The 16,879-nt window shown below is 57.9% G+C and overlaps 1 protein-coding gene across 1 annotated transcript in view; it reads left to right on the plus strand.

Annotated features, from left to right (window-relative positions):
- Positions 1 to 321: 321 nt before the first annotated feature.
- LOC117651972 (Down syndrome cell adhesion molecule-like protein Dscam2) overlaps positions 322 to 16,879 on the plus strand; it is a 57,581-nt gene continuing 41,023 nt past the window's right edge. The window contains exons 1-2 of the mRNA XM_034396599.1: positions 322 to 416; positions 16,479 to 16,621. Coding sequence (XP_034252490.1) covers positions 350 to 416; positions 16,479 to 16,621 — 210 coding nt within the window. The 5' untranslated portion in view covers positions 322 to 349. The remainder of the gene's footprint in view (positions 417 to 16,478; positions 16,622 to 16,879) is intronic.

Genomic DNA, 16,879 nt, shown 5'->3' on the forward strand with positions numbered 1-16,879 from the left:
GCCACCCGGGAAGTGGAGGAGGGGTGGGGGGACTCGAATGCTTGATGTCCGTGCGGCTGCCTTTGCGACCGGCCTTCTTCCTCGTCTCTTCGCTCTCAGAAAAAAAAATCACCAACAAAAACAACACAAAAATCAATCATGCAACAAAGAGGTCGATGAAGTCATGCAATTCAACGTGGCTGTGCCTGCGTTTTAGTTCTCCCCTTGTAACCACCAATCTGGGCTCTATGTTTTATTAACAGTAACTTTTCCAAAAGCACAAAATAATGGTTTGCCAAAAGGACTCTCTACAACCGAATCTCTGTTTGGTGTTGCAGGGGCGGCGTAGCGATGTCGCCAGACCGCTAAGATGAGGTGCGGCCGAGTGCTGCTACTGCTGCTGCCCCTCTCTCTGCAGGCACCCGCCCTCCGACCAGGTGAGTAGCTAAACGCAGTCCAAAACGGCGGGCCTGTGGGACTCCATCGCCGGTATGAAGCGGCCCGTGATTCGGAACGGCAAACAACAGCAGGCAGCGTCGATCAGGTCGAGTGGAGGCACAAACGGAATCAATTATGCAGACACACGTCACAAAAGGTGGCGATCGGAGTGGGCTGGAATGAAGCTGTCTAGTGTAGGGCTCATTCGGCGTGTCACACAGTTGTCGCACAGTTTTCCTCGAGCGTTTCACAGCGATGTCCCTCGGCGTGTCGTTCTGTCCCTTTGACTCACAGTGTCGTGCTGATGGGGTGGGCCTGTGCACGGGCCTTGTAACTAGGTCTGTAACTACCCGGGGCAGTGATTAAACAGCGGGCCGTGACCGAGTGCAGCTCGTTCCCTGGTCGTTCCCCAGTGGCGGCAGTGCCGGGGGATTCGAGCCGCCGGGAACGCGAATCAATCGAACGTGATTAGCCGAGTGGCTCTGACAAACGAGCAGAGAGAGGAGAGAAAAAAAAACTGTTTTGACTCGTCTCGGGACAGGAACTAAACTTTATAGGCAGTCGTCTCGTGGAAGCGACAGTGATCTGACTTGCGCTGGGCTCCACAGGTTCAACTCCCCACGGCAGCGTCGCCAACCCACAGCGACGGGGGAACTTTGGAAAATTCAGGAACTACTTCCGGGAGTGGGTATGCACTCGGGGCGCCGCTGATGTGGCCGCCGGCTGTTTGTTTTTGTTTTTGTTGTTTTTTTTTTCGGGCCGACGAAGAAGCGGCGCTGTCGAGAAGTTTGCGAGTCGATACTGTACACCGCGGCGCTGTCTGGGAGGCTGGGTTAGGTTAGGCCAGGCTGGGTTAGGTTAGGCCAGGCTGGGCTGTCTGGGGTAGTCCCAGTCGTATCAATTCTGAGGGATGGCCTGCCGGCCTGCGGGGCCCTGGGCGGTGGCGGTGGTGGCGGTGGGGCTCAGTGCTGGAGGAAGGACGTGATTGGCCGTCGCCGGGTTGACCAACAAAAAGGTAATTTGATCCCAGGCGATGGGGCGGACATTGACGGCTTGGACAGGTGGTGGGGCTCGCCGGCTCGGGTTGCGCGGTGGCGGCCTGGTAGGTCGAGGGCGCTGGGGAGAGGGAGGGAGGGGGTGACTGTTCTCTGGGGAGCTGTCTCCGCGCGTTTTCACCGGCGCGTGATTTATCGAGCCACCCATACATGTTGAGATAGGCATGCCAGGTGGTGGGCAGCCACCGCACCCCCGGCCTGTCCGCTGGCTATGGGACCGCACTGCCCCCTCCAGCCCGCCACCTAAACACCCTCACTCCAACGCCTTCATACCAATACGGGCTGTATCCTGTCCGCCGCCACCCTATGCCCCCCATTGTCCCTGTGACATCCGCTCCCCACACCATGCATCCCCGCCGCTCTCAAAGCCCTTCCTAACCCCCACCTCCCCTCCCGGCGAATCCTGATACCCCTAACCACCCTTTATTTGAGGCCCCCTCCCTTTCCTACCCTTATTTGCAACCCTACCCTTCAAACAGCCCTCTTCCCCCTCCCGTTTTACACTGCCCTGGATCCGATTCGCCGGACAGGTAACTATGGACGCCATCCCTCACGGCCAACATTGACGTCCGTCGCCATGGCAACGCTATGGCAACGCCGCATGCAGAGCCACGCTGCTGCAGTGCCGCCAATTTTTCAGCCTGGCTTCCCACTCGTGTCCAGCTGCGCATGATTCCTGCTGATTCCTTCTTTGTTTTCCTTTTTTCGTCGACCCGTGATGTGATCCCCTTTCTCTCTGTCTCTCTTTTCGCAAGCTTTCACTGGTCCGTCTCGCGCCCCTCTCTGCGGCCCGAGTAACGGCCGGCAGGAGTACTTTGCGCTTTTACGCCGACCGCCACGGCGTGGCCACGGCGCGCCATCGGCCGGCCTTTTGGGCGGGGATCCCCGAGGCCCCTCTTGCGGCACCCGGCGGGGCCGACGGGGCCGACGGGGCCGTCCATAAAGCCGCTTCTGTTTGACCCCTCCGCGGCTAATCTGCCGCGTGCTTTAAGGGCGGCCCCTTTACGGCCGGCCGACGCGTCCCTCTCCTCGGGTTTGAAGACCTCCCCGAGAGCCCCGCGCCGTTAGCACCTGCTCGCAGCCCGTCGCAGCCACGACCACACGGCCAGCGCCGCCGCCTCGTTTTTGCGGGAAATTCAAATTGGCTTTAAAAACGGCTTCCCCCACGTCAAACAGTATCATGTGGAGGTAACCGGATTCCACCTCCTTTTTGGAACATGTTCTGCGATGACGTCACATCTCTCGCGTCACTCATTGTAAACCGACCGTGAGCCTAAGTAAAAACCTGGCCTGAAGAATTTCTTTTTCACAAGTCCCCATACATGCACAGCATTCACTCCTCGCACGGTGTCGACGGTTACGTCAAAGCGCGTGTAAAGAGCGCAGCCCCAGTCGTGTGCGGACGCGGCACAGCCTGGCCACCACCACAGGTTGCGGCGTCAAAGGGCTGGTGGCCGCACGCAAAGGGTCCCACCGAGGGCCCCACCGAGGGCTCCACCGAGGGCCCCGCCAAGGGCCGCTCGTCATTTGTCTTCGGACAGCGCATCCCCCGGGGGCTTAAAGGGGGCCCTCCCTGTAAACCTTGCCCCCTCTTTTACCATCCGCTCGTTTCTTTCCGCCCCTCCTTATTCCCCCTATCCCCTCTTTATTGTAACCCCCCCCTCCCCCGGCAGGCGCGCTCGGCTCTCACCTGACCTCCCCCACCCCTTCCTGCCACCTGGGCCGGACTCTGAGGGGGGCCGCTGCCTTCCGGGAACGGACCCGGATGACTATACGATCTAGGTTCGGGCAAGCGCGAAACGATGACTAAATCACCGGAAGGGTACGAGGAGGGGCTCCACCTGGAAACACAACAGGCCACTTCGGCACTGCTTTCCGAAGACTCACCGAACCACATTACAAACGATCACGGCAACACGCCTTCGGTTTTTGTTACGTATGCTGGGTTTAGTGTGCTTTTTTTGGCCGCTAAGACTTGTTTCTCCCCCTTTTCTGAAAAAAAAAAAAACAACTATGAATAGTGTCATGCTTTTTAGACGGTGAAGGCACTACTCACACTCGGCCTCAGCGCCTGTGAATCCGAGGGTAGGCCAGCCCGCTGCACACACGTGCCCACCGCGTGGCCTACCCTCGACTTCACAGGCGCCCGTGGCGCTCGGATCGCCGACTGAACCTTGCGGTGTATTAACAGGGCCCTCCCCTCCCCACTTTCGTTCCAGGTTCAATTAATTCCAGTGGCTCCTTACATGGCGGCGAGTCGTCGGCCTGATTGTGCCTCCGCGATTGGAAAGATCACACTCCAGGATTCCAGGGACCGGAACCCGGGCGCTGAATGGCCCGTTGATTGTGCAGGGGTCCTTCACGAGGGAGGATTCCATTTTAAATCGGGGATAGTTCTGTTTCGGATCGGCACTGCGATGCAAATACCCGCCGTGGGTTCCGTTTTCTCCAGCGAGGAGGATCTACAAGCGAAAACATGGTAATTCTTCAATTTGGCGCTAGTGGTGGAAAAGCTTCTACGGACGCAGCGAGGTAACCCGGCTCTTCGGTTGCTTGATTGGCCTGTGGTGACCCCGGGTCACCCACCGGTGGTGGTGGGGGGCAGAGCGTGGGATTACACAGGCGGGACGCCAGGGCGGCGACTGTGGCCAGCTCGGCCGGCCAACCCTCGGCCTACCTCCCCATTTGGCTTGATCCGACTTCTCCCACCCACCCCACTCGGCCTCACTTGCGACACATACATACTGACGAGAGGACGTGAGCGTATCTGCTTCGCATCTGCTGCCTCGCCACACTCCTTGCAGATCTCCGCTGCCCCGGCACCACAAAAAACGACAACAAAAAGGCAAACTATGAGACGATTTGTTTACTGGTAAACTTGTCACTTGTATTAGAGCTTTGTTCACTGAGGCCATCCCATTAATCCAGTCGATAGGCTGACTTCAACTGGCAGTTTTTTTTTTAATCCTGTTTTTAAGAGGTAAGATATTTGATGTTGTCTTTATTAAACTCGCTGTGCTAGGCAAGTAGCATCACACACACGAACACAGACATTGGCGCACCGCACTGTCCAAGATGAGAAATTGGCGGTGTGTGGCTGATCCAGGACGGGCGGCCGAGACGTCTGCCAGGTGGGGTGACGGCCAAATGAAGCGACGTGGCCATCTGTTTACTCCGGCACCCTGTGCCACACGCCCTGCCTTGCCACGCCCTGCGCCACGCCCTGCCCGCCACCTGCTCACCTACGGACAGCCTGACAGACAAAGGGATCCCCCGGCCCAGCCCCCCGGGACACAAAGCCTTGAGCAATGGCAAGACGAATGGGAGGAGGCGACCAACAGGATCATGTAAGCACGTCGGACATAACGAGATGCTTTTATCCGTATTGCGACACGACGCGATTCGCCCGAATTCGCGGAGCCGCGCTGCGACAAAGGGGTCCCCCTTTGCGCGCGGCGGTCGTCGCAGTGTCTTGCGGTTCGAGACAGAAGAATTCCTCGGCGAAGGGGGAGCAGCTGGCGAGCGAGTCTGGGGCACGTCGCCCCGTCTCCCACACACCCTAGTGACCCCCCATGAGTGCGACAGAGACGGGACGCGTAAGCGAGCCGGGTCTTTGTGCGTGGCGACGCAATACGCCACACGCCCCGCGACGACTGTGTGCAATATCGGTGCGGTTACTCTCATTGGCTCCTTGCGAGTGACAGCCGCTTTTTTATCTTTCCATTTTTTAGCGCCTGGCATGTTTTCTTTTTCCATTTTTGAATGGCGGAGCAGCTGCCTCCCCACTAGGGCACGTGGAGAGTAGAACTCCGCTGCGGTACTGCATAGAGTTGTATAAAGGCAGCGTAATCTCGTCGCACGAAGCTCGCTGCTAGATTTATTCGGCCGGCGAAGGACCGCATAGATTTATGGTCTGCTTTTTCTAGTCTATTTTGCGCCAACTTTCTCCAATTAGGCCCGGCAAGTTTGTTTCCTGTTTAATGTTTTGACGGGAACGGGTGGTCCGCTGTCCGAAACCGTTTTGTGAAGTGAAGTAGACACCAGGAGAGCATCATTCCGTAGTAATGCCCCACACAAAGGGGGGAGTGTAAAGTGAAAAACGCCGACACGGTCGAAAAGCGGGCGCTTCCGTTGCAGTGTGTTGAAATTCGCAAAGTTTTGGGAGCGCGCGCCGCCGTGTTGCCAAGTTGCACTGTTTGCATGCATATCGTAGCGACTTCCCTCAAAGCCTCGAGGCGGGGCAGGCCGGGCGTCTGCACTGCTCCACAGTCTCTGCTCGGCACAAGTCTGAAAACGGCGGCAGTTGTCGCACGGCCGCTCGCAGATACGTGGATGCACTGGGACTGCCGAGCAGCTCCGAAGACTCCTCTCATGGCCCTGTCTCCGTCGCACCCGAACGAGACGCCCCACAAGTCCGATAGAGACAGACGAACCCGTGGAATGAGTTCCCTGAGCACATCATACCGTCGTCGCGGAGCGCAGTGCCGCCGAGAACTGAATAACAGAGCGTCCGAAAATGCGCGCCAAATCCATTAGGCAAACAGAGACTGTCGTCGTCGGCTGCAGTCGTCATCGAGGTCATTCCCTCCGATGGCAGTCGTCATGTGGAGTTTGGCAAACACGCCATTTAATATCTAGCGGCAAAGCAGGCGGCCGTTTTATTGCACTTTTGCAATATGTCGCGTCCCCTGGGGCTCGGCGCGAGGCCTCAGTACGGCCAGACATGGGATTACTTAAACGCATTGCCGTTCCCAATCTGTATGCACATTGAATATTGATGCAGTTTCGTCCCTGCGTTTCTTTGCCGTCAAGCTCGTTCCGATCTGGATGGAGTTGTGGAAGGTCTTCGTTCTCTTCGATGGCGGCCTGTCGTCGTCGGGATGCTCGCTTTTCCAGGAAACACTCCGACCGAAATCTCAGCCAAAGGGCCAAAGTATTGAGACCACCGAAAGCCAAAAGAGCGTCCAGCACACCCGGTCTCGTATTTTTCGTGCACATTGCCGTTTCTCCCTGAATACTCTTTCGTTTTTCGATTGGCATGCGATGGGTGCACTCGGTATGACAGCGCATAGATCGACCAATCGCTTTGTGGGGGACTCTCTAATGCCGCCGCTCAGCCGAACAATGGCCAGCCCGACTGTCAGAGTACGTCAGCCGGCCAGCGGCCCCCGACCTGCGGGCCGCGGGGGCCACGGGGCCACCACCGGGGGCACCACCGGGGGCACTTGATGAGTGGTACAGGCGGACCCGGTGGGGCCGAAGCCTGGTGTAGCGGGGCCACCCTGCTCCTCCCCTGCCACACCAAGCGCATTGTGCGTTGACATGCAAGCAGCGTCTCTCTCTAGCTCCGGCATCGCTTTGTCCCAGTCTAATGGAGCGCTTCCTTATATTTATCGTCCGGCAGCCCATCCCTCGACTTCCTTATATAAAGACGGCCAGATAAACGCCGTCCACCCTAAAGGCCCAAATTTGCGGCCGATTGCGGAGGACGGAGTGGCCTTTGGTTCCCTCCCGGAGTCGTTACATCGGGGCATAAATCCCGGGACCAGTGGCACTGGTACAGTGGGCAGTAAAGCCTGAAACAAGACGAGAAATATGGTACGCATAAAGAGAAGGAATCGGAGCGCCGCAGCGGCCACTCTGTTCGAAACCGAGTGTTGTTTCGCGGGAAATTGACAGCCTCCCTGCTGCGGAGGTCACCGCGAAGGTTTTCTTCTGAACGATTCGAAATCGCCCTCCAATTACAAGAGTTTTGCGTTGGCACTGGGCGCCGCAGAAAAGACAACACAACCACCATGCACAGCCCGGGTCTTCATCCACCCAAATTGAAACCATGCAAGAATGGCCAACCCCGAGGGAGGGAACTTAAGACGACCCCCCAGTGGGCCCTGGTGTGGCGGGGCCAGGCAGGGCGCCCTTCCAGCGACCCGGCCCTTTCGTGTTGCGCCCTTGGGACGACGCCGGCCCCCGGGTCTCGCCGGCTCTCCGACCCTACTGCCCGGCTGAAAAATTCACCGCGTTTTAGGAGAGCGGCCCGATCGAATTTGTCTGGGGCCGCTTCGTTAATCAGTCCCTGAAAAGGAAACGTCACTCGCTCGATTGGCCTCTCTGCTCTTTGGTGTGCAATCGCTGCCTTTTTGCAGTGTGCTCCTGCAGTTTTGTCAGCAAAGTTTCAGTCTTGCACTCAGTACCCTTTCATTACACGGCAGTGCAGCGTCACCACCGTAAAGTTTACGCCCAGCGGGAACAGCTGACGAGTCCGCCGCCCCTGGAGCCCCTGGAGCGCCTGGAGCGCCTGGAGGGCCTGGAGGGGGAAGACCGGGCCCAGGTGGACACGCAGCCAGCTGGTGCGGGCCGCTGTAAAGTAGCCCAACGTTAGGGGGACAGATTTTGAGGCTCGCTGGGGACGGGGGCCGGCCTTACATGGAAAGAGAGGGGGTGGAACGCGCATCGCGGGTCGGACGAGCGTTCCGTAATGGGTTCTGCTGCCCCGACCTTCAAGGCAAACAATAAAACGAGGAGTAAAACCTTTAAGGATCCGCCCGCCCGCCGCCCAGAGCGGGGTTTTCCTGACGCTACGCGGGAAATCCGAGGGCAAATCGCTTCTCCAAGCCGATGATTACCAAACATGCTAAAACGCGACTGATTTAGTTCCGTTTTGATGCGGCGTTTTTAATTCCAAGAAAACAAATAAATAAATAAATATTGAATAACACTGAAGCTTCCACGTGCTGGCACTGTAAAAACCCGGAGGCAATCACTGTAAAAAAAATGAGAGGGTCTTCTCTGCCCCGCCAATGCACGCTTGCCGTGACCGGCGCGGGAAAGCGGGCCGCTGTCACACTCAACCAGTATCAATAGCTCGGGCCGGCAGAGATCGGCGCGCCCCGTCGGCAACTCTCGAGCCGAAAGTGAGTTTTCCTTCCGGGAGAGCGAGAGAGAGAGAGAGAGAGAGAGAGAGAGAGAGAGAGAGAGAGAGAGAGAGAGAGGGCGGGAGGGGCTCTCGGCTAGCGGCGCCGCATCGGATACGCTACTGACCTCCGACGCCCCCGGCATGCCCCCGGCAGCAGCGCGCAGCAGCGGCGTCTCCAGGGAGCGCGGCGAGCCGTCACAGTGAAGGGAGGGTCGGTCCCTTGGGTCGTCATCGCCCCAATGGATCTTCTTTACCGCGCGCCTCGCCTTCGCCCGGACCCAATCCCATGTGGTGACGCGCCCTCGCCGGCCGGCCGGCCCTGGGCCCAGCCCTGGGCCCGGCCCCTGTGTGGGCTCGGCGCGGCCAGGCCGGGACAGGCCATATTCAATCAACATTCCTGCATGCCCGGGGCCGGGGTGGGCGGGGCACACCCCCGGGGCGCGCAACGCCCAGAACAAAGGGCACGCAACCCTGCGGGGGGTTGATTTTCGACTGGGGTTGCTGTTTTTCTAGTGCGGTGATTCTTTCAACGGGTTCGTAAAGAAGAAAGCAGGGGGTGGGGGATTTGCGTGCTGTGTTGTGGAGGTCATCGCGCTTGCCGATGAGAAAGCGTTTGCAAAGCATGTTGTTTAAAAACAGCGTCCCGCTACCCGCGGCGTTTCAGCGCAGAAAACACCGGCTGCTTCGGTGACTCGCTCTTCATCCACACAAACACGCGCGCGCGCGCACACACACACACACACACACACACACACACACACACCTGTCTTTGTTTTGAGGTCGGGGGATGGCTGTTTACGCTGGATATGCTAATTCGGGCGCCGGGCTTTCCGGGACCTTATCAGGACGTTCGGTACCGCGGCGGCCGCGCCTGTCACGGTGTAACAACGCTCGCATTTTCCATGCCGTCGCGGCAGGTGAGTGTCAGCGGTACCCAAAACAGACCCTCTGCGCGGGGACACGGGGGCGGAGCTTGTTTCGCGGAAGCAGTTCCATTACGTTTTGCCTTTTCGGTGGGCGGGCGCCGCCGGATTCCGCGATGTCAAACTCATTAAAGGCACGGTATCTCTTTTTTCGCGTGGCTGGGTTGACGGCGGCCGCCGCGTCAGGGCGCCATCACCGCGTGGAGGGACTCTGGAAAAAGACTCTGCCTTTTTCACCCCGACACCTGCGCGGCCACTCCATTAGCAGCACATGCTACCCGAGGAATAATCTGGGATCGGCTCGCCGCGCCGGGCCTTCCCTCTCAAACGGCCGTGATGAATTGCTCGTCTTGTCAAACTCAGGCACGGCCCACGCCTCGGCGCTGCACGCCCACAGCGTGCTCACGGCCCGGCCGGCCTGCGCGGCCCCGACGGGTCAGTCCCGCCTCTCCGGCCGGCCGGCTGTTCCCTCTGACAGCGTGCTTGACGTTGCAGCGAGACGGGGGCCGTTAGCACGCCGCTGCAGCCTGGCGCTGCTGGAGCCTCGCTGGAGCCTCGCTGGAGCAAGCCGGGGCCGCCTGATGATCGTGCAGGTCCGTTTCGGGCCCCCAACACCGGAACCACCCACACCAGCGGCTCCCTGGGAAGCGCTTTGGTCAAGTCGCAGTGCGCACCGGATACCTCTAAAGCTCCAGTCAACACACTTTCATTCTAAAAGAAAATAAACGTTCCTGCGTTTGTAATGCCACACTAATACTTGTCGTTTGACTCGGGTTCCCGAGTCGTTGTCCGGGAGCATCAACCAGGCTGCACCCAGTGCCGCCTGTCTTTCTTCTAGTGACTCGCCACTGTCCTCAATTCTCTATCGAACCGACGTGACGTCCTTCTCTCAAATCTTCTTCGTCAACAGCTAATTGCACTGCTGTGGCCGGTCGAAGCAATGAGAAGGCTCTGAGGCACGGCCGGCAAGTGTCCACACCACACTGCGCACACACAGCGCGCGCGTGTGTGTGTGTGTGTGTGTGTAATTAGGCTTTGGCTTGTACAGAGTCCTTGAGGGCGTCACCGCTGTGTGCAGGCCGTTGATTGAACAAGGGCACAACGGCCAGGCCTATGGACGCACCCAGGCCTTGTCGAGGGCAAAGCAGTGTGTTGGCGCTCTGGCAAATCCACGAGGGGCCCCGCCACGCCCTGCTCATCATGTTCGAAAACCATCCTGCGGTTTATTTAAACGTGTGCCTCCGGGATCGTGGTCTTCGCGAACCGGCTGCCGTGTCCGGTCAAAGGCCTGCTGGGAACTACTGGATTTGACGTGTAGATGATACACATAGTTCGGAGGGCGAACGGTGATGTATGGAAGCGATCAAAGAACCATTGTTTCGGGGCCACAACCTCGTTTTGCTCTTTTGTTTTCACCCTGCATTGTTCCCGACTTGCGTCGCAAGGGCAGCCTAATCGCGGGGCAATAATGCACGCAGCTTGGATGCTCTGCGGATTCAGCGAACGCGCTTGAACGGTCGGTTTGCGTCATTCTCGAAGCGGAAGGCCGCGCTTGTGTTTTATTGGATAGCAGTTACATCGGAAAAGGACAAGGATGAGAGGGGGACAGAAATATTCGCTGGAGATGTTTCCAGCGCCCCGGCTCCAGGAGAGGAAAGCCGCCAGAAATGAGGTTTCTGGAAGGGTGACCCCGGGACGCGGGGGTTGGGCGGGCACACTGAAGGGAGCGCGGCGGCCGCAGGAAGGCGGCAGATTTATGCTTCCACCTGGAGATGAATTGGGAAAACAAGGCTTGTTTGGATACCTGCAAGCTGCATGGGTCGCTGTGGACTCTGCCCCCTCGGTCGGATTTTTCTCTTTACGGGTTTCCTATTTGCAGCGGAGGTGCAGGATCTGCCATAAGCTGGCAGGGTCGCCTCTCTGGGGGACTCTCAAGCAGGATCACTCGGACAACACCACCGTATTCGATTTGGTCGCTGGGTTTTCCTGCCGCTTTGTTTCGACCGGCCCTCGTTTTGCCACATACCGTCCACGTCCCCGCTCTGTACTTTTCCCGCGACAGTTCGAAAGAGTGCCCGGGACAAAAATGGCTTTAAACCAGTTTGTTGAACGGAGCTGCCTCCCGAGCCAAATGGGTACGGATGAAAGTTGTGCCGACTCGTGTTTTTGGACGGCGTCCAAACGGGCGGCTATGAAGGGAAACAGGCAGTGCACTTCTGGCCGCGATGGCTTTCTGACAACTGCAATGATACGTCCCAGTCCCAGGAACAAACAGTGCATTCGAAATCGAGAGGGGCTGCGTGACAATCAAACAGGCATTCTACATACAGGCACACGTCGAGTCTCTTGTAACACGGCATGTCCATGCCGGCGGACAGAAACGAGCCGAAATGTGAAGAAACACGAAAAACCTGTAATTCAGGAGGTGCAAAGGCAGTGTGTCAGGCTTTGCCAGAGACTTTGCGAGCAGGGTGCGGCTGGGTCGCGCAGTTGCGAAGCAAGGGGCCTGGCGGAAATCCTCCCCCCGGACGTGACCAGAACTAGACAACTCGACGCTCTTGGCATGCATTAAGGCGGCCGTGACGCCGTGACGCGGCAGGACGCACCGCGACGCGACAACACCAGGAAGCACATCGCGGACGTGTGTTCGCGCATTGTGGTGGACGTACCGCCGCGTGCCCCAAATTGAATATAATCGCACCGCCGTCCTTTCTTTACTACGACCCTCGGCATTATTGTCCTCGCCTTTCTTATTCTCTCTATTTTTTTGCCACTTTTTTTTTCGGAGAGCACGGCACGGCCCTACCGCCACGGAATGGTCCTGCACCCGGAAGGTACATATTTTCATTTCGCGGACAGTTTCTTCCGCGAACACGGCAAATAAAATGTCGCCGGCTATTTGTCACGCCGTGTCTTCGCGCGATTTATGATTTCTGACCGGCGTGCTGCTGCAGGGCCTGTAGGGCCTGTAGGGTCTGCAGGCGCTGCAGGTGAATAGGGCAAGGGCCGGAAGGGGAGGGCCCTCTGCCGCCCTCGGCTCACTCAGGGCAATCTTTTATTTATGGTGGGGTGCACGTGATGATTTTGCAGTGCACCGCCGCGAGGACATGCTTCTCCATATTCATCTGTGTTTTGTAGGGTGTGGTTTTTAAACGCAGTGTACACCCAGTGACACGCGCACTAGAGCTCCGTGCCTGGGTATGTGTGGCCACGCTAAGCGAGCACCATGACGCATCCGAGGGACCCCTTCATTTGTTCCAAGCGTCTTACGGTGCCCGATGTCCATCGGCGGCTACTTCCAGGCTGCGTCCACTAGTGCTGTTACTGTTGCCATCACGAGCCTTATCCGGCCGCCCCCACTGTTCGGCGCAAGGAGGGACACGCTGTAAAAGATTCGGCGATATCGCAACGCCGCAAACTTTGGGGGCGGCCGTTCGGGGCTTTTATGTGGGAGTCCATGCGGGGCACGCCGGGGCGCGGCGGTCCGGCGAGACAGAGGGGACGGCCATAAACCGCGCGCGTGGACAGCGCGGTTTCCTTATGCGGCGGTAAAAGATGAAACGTGTCCTCTCGAGCTGTCCCCCGATTACACTTATGTTCAAAGAGTGGAACAAACCGTGTCGGGACCGCGCGTAAACTCTGAGTTGGTCGCCCCTGTACTCCTACCTTTCCATCGGCCGCGCCGACTGCCTGCAGGTTATAACAGTGACCTCGTTCAGACAGTGCGGAGGCTTTGGCAGAGCGACGCAACAGGACGTCGAGGGAAAACAAGAGACGTTTGCGGAGATGGCGGGCAAATACGATGCACGGAGCAGAGGGGACCGGCGGCGAAGGCACTGGAAGTCTGGAGGAGGGGAACTTCTCTATTGATTGCGAAGCCATTTTGGAGGAAAAGGCTCACCTATGAGGAAAAATCACAGCTTATTTGTTTTTTCCTCCGTCATCGTCGTTCCGAGTGGAGCCCCAGTCCGGTCGGTCAGCCCACTGACCCCCGGGGTCTCAATGTCGGGAAAGGACTGTGCAATTTCCTCTCCCCCGCCCCTTGCAGGAAATGCAGGGGGTTGTTGGCTCGTGTTTGCGCGCCGCCTTGTGAGGAGGCTCCGCCCCGCCCGGCCCCTCCCGGCGCCGCCCTCGGCATACACTCCACTCCCTCGTTACCCCTCCCTCGCTCACGCCGGCCCGTGACGTGTGGCGCTCCCTGGGCGGTCATCACGCAAATCATCTCGTAAACAAACCGTGATGTGATGGAGGTGCGAGCCGGGCCTGGCCGTGTGGCCGCAGTGCCGTGACCCGGCGAGTAATTATCACCCTTTCCCTTGGCCCCAGGGACGCTCGCAGGTAAACAGACAGACACATCATGGATCCGATTGTCGTGTTTTCGCGGCAAGGAAAACAACTCCCTGTGCGGGACAGTGCCATCGCGGAGAAATTGGTTTTGAAACTTGAATTGAGGTTGGGAATGCAGCTGTTTTCAACATTAACGTCATAGCGGATGCAAGTCCCTCGTTGACTACGAGCAGAGCAAGAGACGGACACAAATCCACAACTTGTATCCCTGGCAGCATGACTTCATTTTTCCGGTTGGCCTGGGGGAAGGAGTCGGTGGATGGTAATTAAACAGGAAATGGTGGCATGGGGCCCGGCCCGGGCCCGGCCGGCCCAGCTCGCAAAGCCCTGCATCCAAAGCGCAAAACTAATTGGCGGACGACTATTTAGTTGGCTCGGAGGCAAGGCAGTGCCAGGCAAGGGGCTCGGCCCAGCCCGTCCCCCGGCAGTGACTTGGATTCGCCGACATTCTCGCTTTCGAAACGTCCTCCGCATTCACCTGGAGCCCGACAGCACCGGCCCGCCCCCCAGCGCCAAAGCTGGCGCGCTCACTCACTCACCCAGTCAGACTTTCATCAGGCAGACCGGCCCCGCTACGACGCTGCGAAACGTGTTTATCTGATAGTGCCTCAGAGGGAACACTAGCGCCTTGGAGACGCAGGTCTGCAAGGACCTTCGCCTTATTGCCATAGAGAAGTGCAACAATGGGGAACGGCAACACTGCTTTGTACTTCCGGTGGCAGCAGCTCACTTCACCGTCCCCCACAAAGCCCTCCGCTTCCTCGCAATCCAACACCGCATGTCCCCCATTGTCTCCAAGGTCACCCGTGTTGTTTTTCTCCGCCGCTCGCACACTCACATACAATATTGGGTGCTCCTTATCGGCAGAGGGGCATGATGGAAAGGGCGGGGCGGCGGGGCGCGGTCCGAGCCGAGCGCTCCAAAAAGCATTTCAAGGAAAGAGATTGCCCGCCGTATTTCACATTTTATGGACGTTGAAGCGCCGTTAGATTGCACCGGATTGCAGGCGGCAAACAAGCGCGGGGCAGGTGCGGCCTGTAGCCTAGTGCTGTTTGTTTTAGCGAGTTGTTCTCGTTTGAGCAGTGCCACACGTTTTGACGATCGTCAACAAAGGCCACTTTTGAAGAAACGAGACACTTCTCGAACTAGTTCCCACTCCCACAAGAAATACACACAAAAAAGCAAATTTTCAATACGTGGAAAGTTGCTCGCAGTAAAGACACCAGTATTTTTTGAGTGCAACACAATAACTGTCAGAGTTGTCTCTTCCACTCGTCCACCGCGGACGTACAAAGGAAGTCCAAAAGGACGGCAAGTCACTTTACATTTGACAGACATTGCGATATTATTGCTAAACAGAGCGAGCAGAGACGGGGGTTATTCCGTGTGTATTTCTGTGTGTGAGTCGGGAAGAGAGAGGGAAGCGTGTTTGCGCACGGAGCGCGGTCTACTCTAGCCGTGTAAGGTATGCGACCCGCCGTTTTAATATCTACGTCGAGAGCGTGTTGGGATTGTGCGCTGACTCGTCAATGATGCCGCCGAGCGCTGGATTCAAGTAGAATTCCGCGCTCCACCGCTCGCAAAATTATCGGAGAAGGGTAAGAGCCACGGCGCGTGGTTCGCGACCTATTCCCTTGTGATGCATGGAAAAATGTGTAAAACCGCATATTGCTTTTGAAGAGAGGAGGCACGCACGCCGGAGCAAGTAGCGGCAAATGAAAGCCCTCGCTGATTTCCGGCCCGGATTGTGTCGTCTCGGATAACCTCAAACGCGCTTCCCGCGCCGCCGTGCGGGAAGCAAATATCTTTGCATTTAGACGAGGGTGTGATGCCGGCGCCTCGCCCAGCGCTTCCGCGGTCGCCTGCATTGACTACACAGTTTGGAACTGCAGCCTGCGGTTTCGCCACTGATTGATAGGGGCGTAGACGGGGAGCCTGGCCCTGGCGGATATTTATGTTTGTCCGTGTCGCTCGGAGGAAAACCGCAAGCTGTTCCTGCCTTGCTCCCCGACCCCCACTCCGCAGCCATACCCTGACCTAATCATGCGTTGTGTGGGCTGTACCCCTTTTCTGCGCTCCGGGGAAATCTGACACAAAGGTCTTATTCTTGGCGTTCCACGAGGAGGGGGGCTGTAAAGTGATTCACATGTCAACCGCAGGAGGAGTTTACTTTAAGGCTAGTCAAGCAGAATGCTATTTACTTTAAGGCTAGTCAAGCAGAATGCTAGTTGGGTGATAAATGAAGAAGGGGCACAATTCCGCAGCGGCTGTGTTTAGGCGTGCCGGTGGCTTCCTTGATGTGTGTGCGTGTGTGTGGAGCTGGTTGAACGGAAAGGGGAGGTCCTAGAGTGGTGCCAGCTGGTCCGTATTTGCTGCTGCTTGTCGCCGGCAGCTTGGCAGCCGGCTGAACAGACTGGGCACAGATTCCCCGGCTCCGCCTCTCCGGACGAAATCAACTCTGTTCCTGCGCTCCCCGACGTACGAGCCTCTTTGTGCCTATCACTGAGGCCGAGGGCCAGTCGAAGCACCGCGCGACCGAGTGATGGCGGAAAGAAAGTGCGGTGATGCCGGTGGCATGCAAATGTGTCCAAACTGCCACCGTAAAGCCGCTATGATAGCCCCCGCCCCGAACGCCCCCGCCATGCGCGACGACGTTCCCCGAAGATATTAAATTTTGATCGTGCCCAGTGAAGGCCTCCTCCTCGGATTTTCCGGAACGCCCCGACGCGGCCCCAAATAAAAACAAAGAACCTTTTTTCGTCCTTTTTTCTCTCTCTTCCTAAAACGCGGCGATGCTTTCTGATTGAAACCTTCCTGTTCCAGCTCGCGGGGGTGGCGTGTCGGCCGGCCAGGGGTCGCAGCAGGGCTCGGGCCCCGTGTTCATCCAGGAGCCGGCCAACAAGGTGGACTTCTCCAACAGCTCGGGGGTCACGGTGCTGTGCGCCGCCCACGGGGACCCGCCGCCGGTGAGTATTAGTTTTTCAACGTAGGTTTTGTTGTTACTGTTGTGGAGTTTCGTCATGGTTCCTCAGACAGAAGCATGGAAAGGAAAAGGGGTTGTGAGTTCCCACAACCTTTGTCCGCCTATCAGTTGAAAGTCGTTCCTCAATGCTCGCGCGCATTCCCGTCGACTCGCGCCAGGGCCGGAGTAGTGTGCCAGCGTCATTACAACAGAGAAAACAATCACCGCGGTGGATTACCTCACAGGTGGGACAGGGACGGGG

This window comes from Thrips palmi, unplaced genomic scaffold, assembly GCF_012932325.1.
Source record: "Thrips palmi isolate BJ-2018 unplaced genomic scaffold, TpBJ-2018v1 HiC_scaffold_6, whole genome shotgun sequence".
Taxonomy (NCBI): Eukaryota; Metazoa; Arthropoda; class Insecta; order Thysanoptera; family Thripidae; genus Thrips; species Thrips palmi.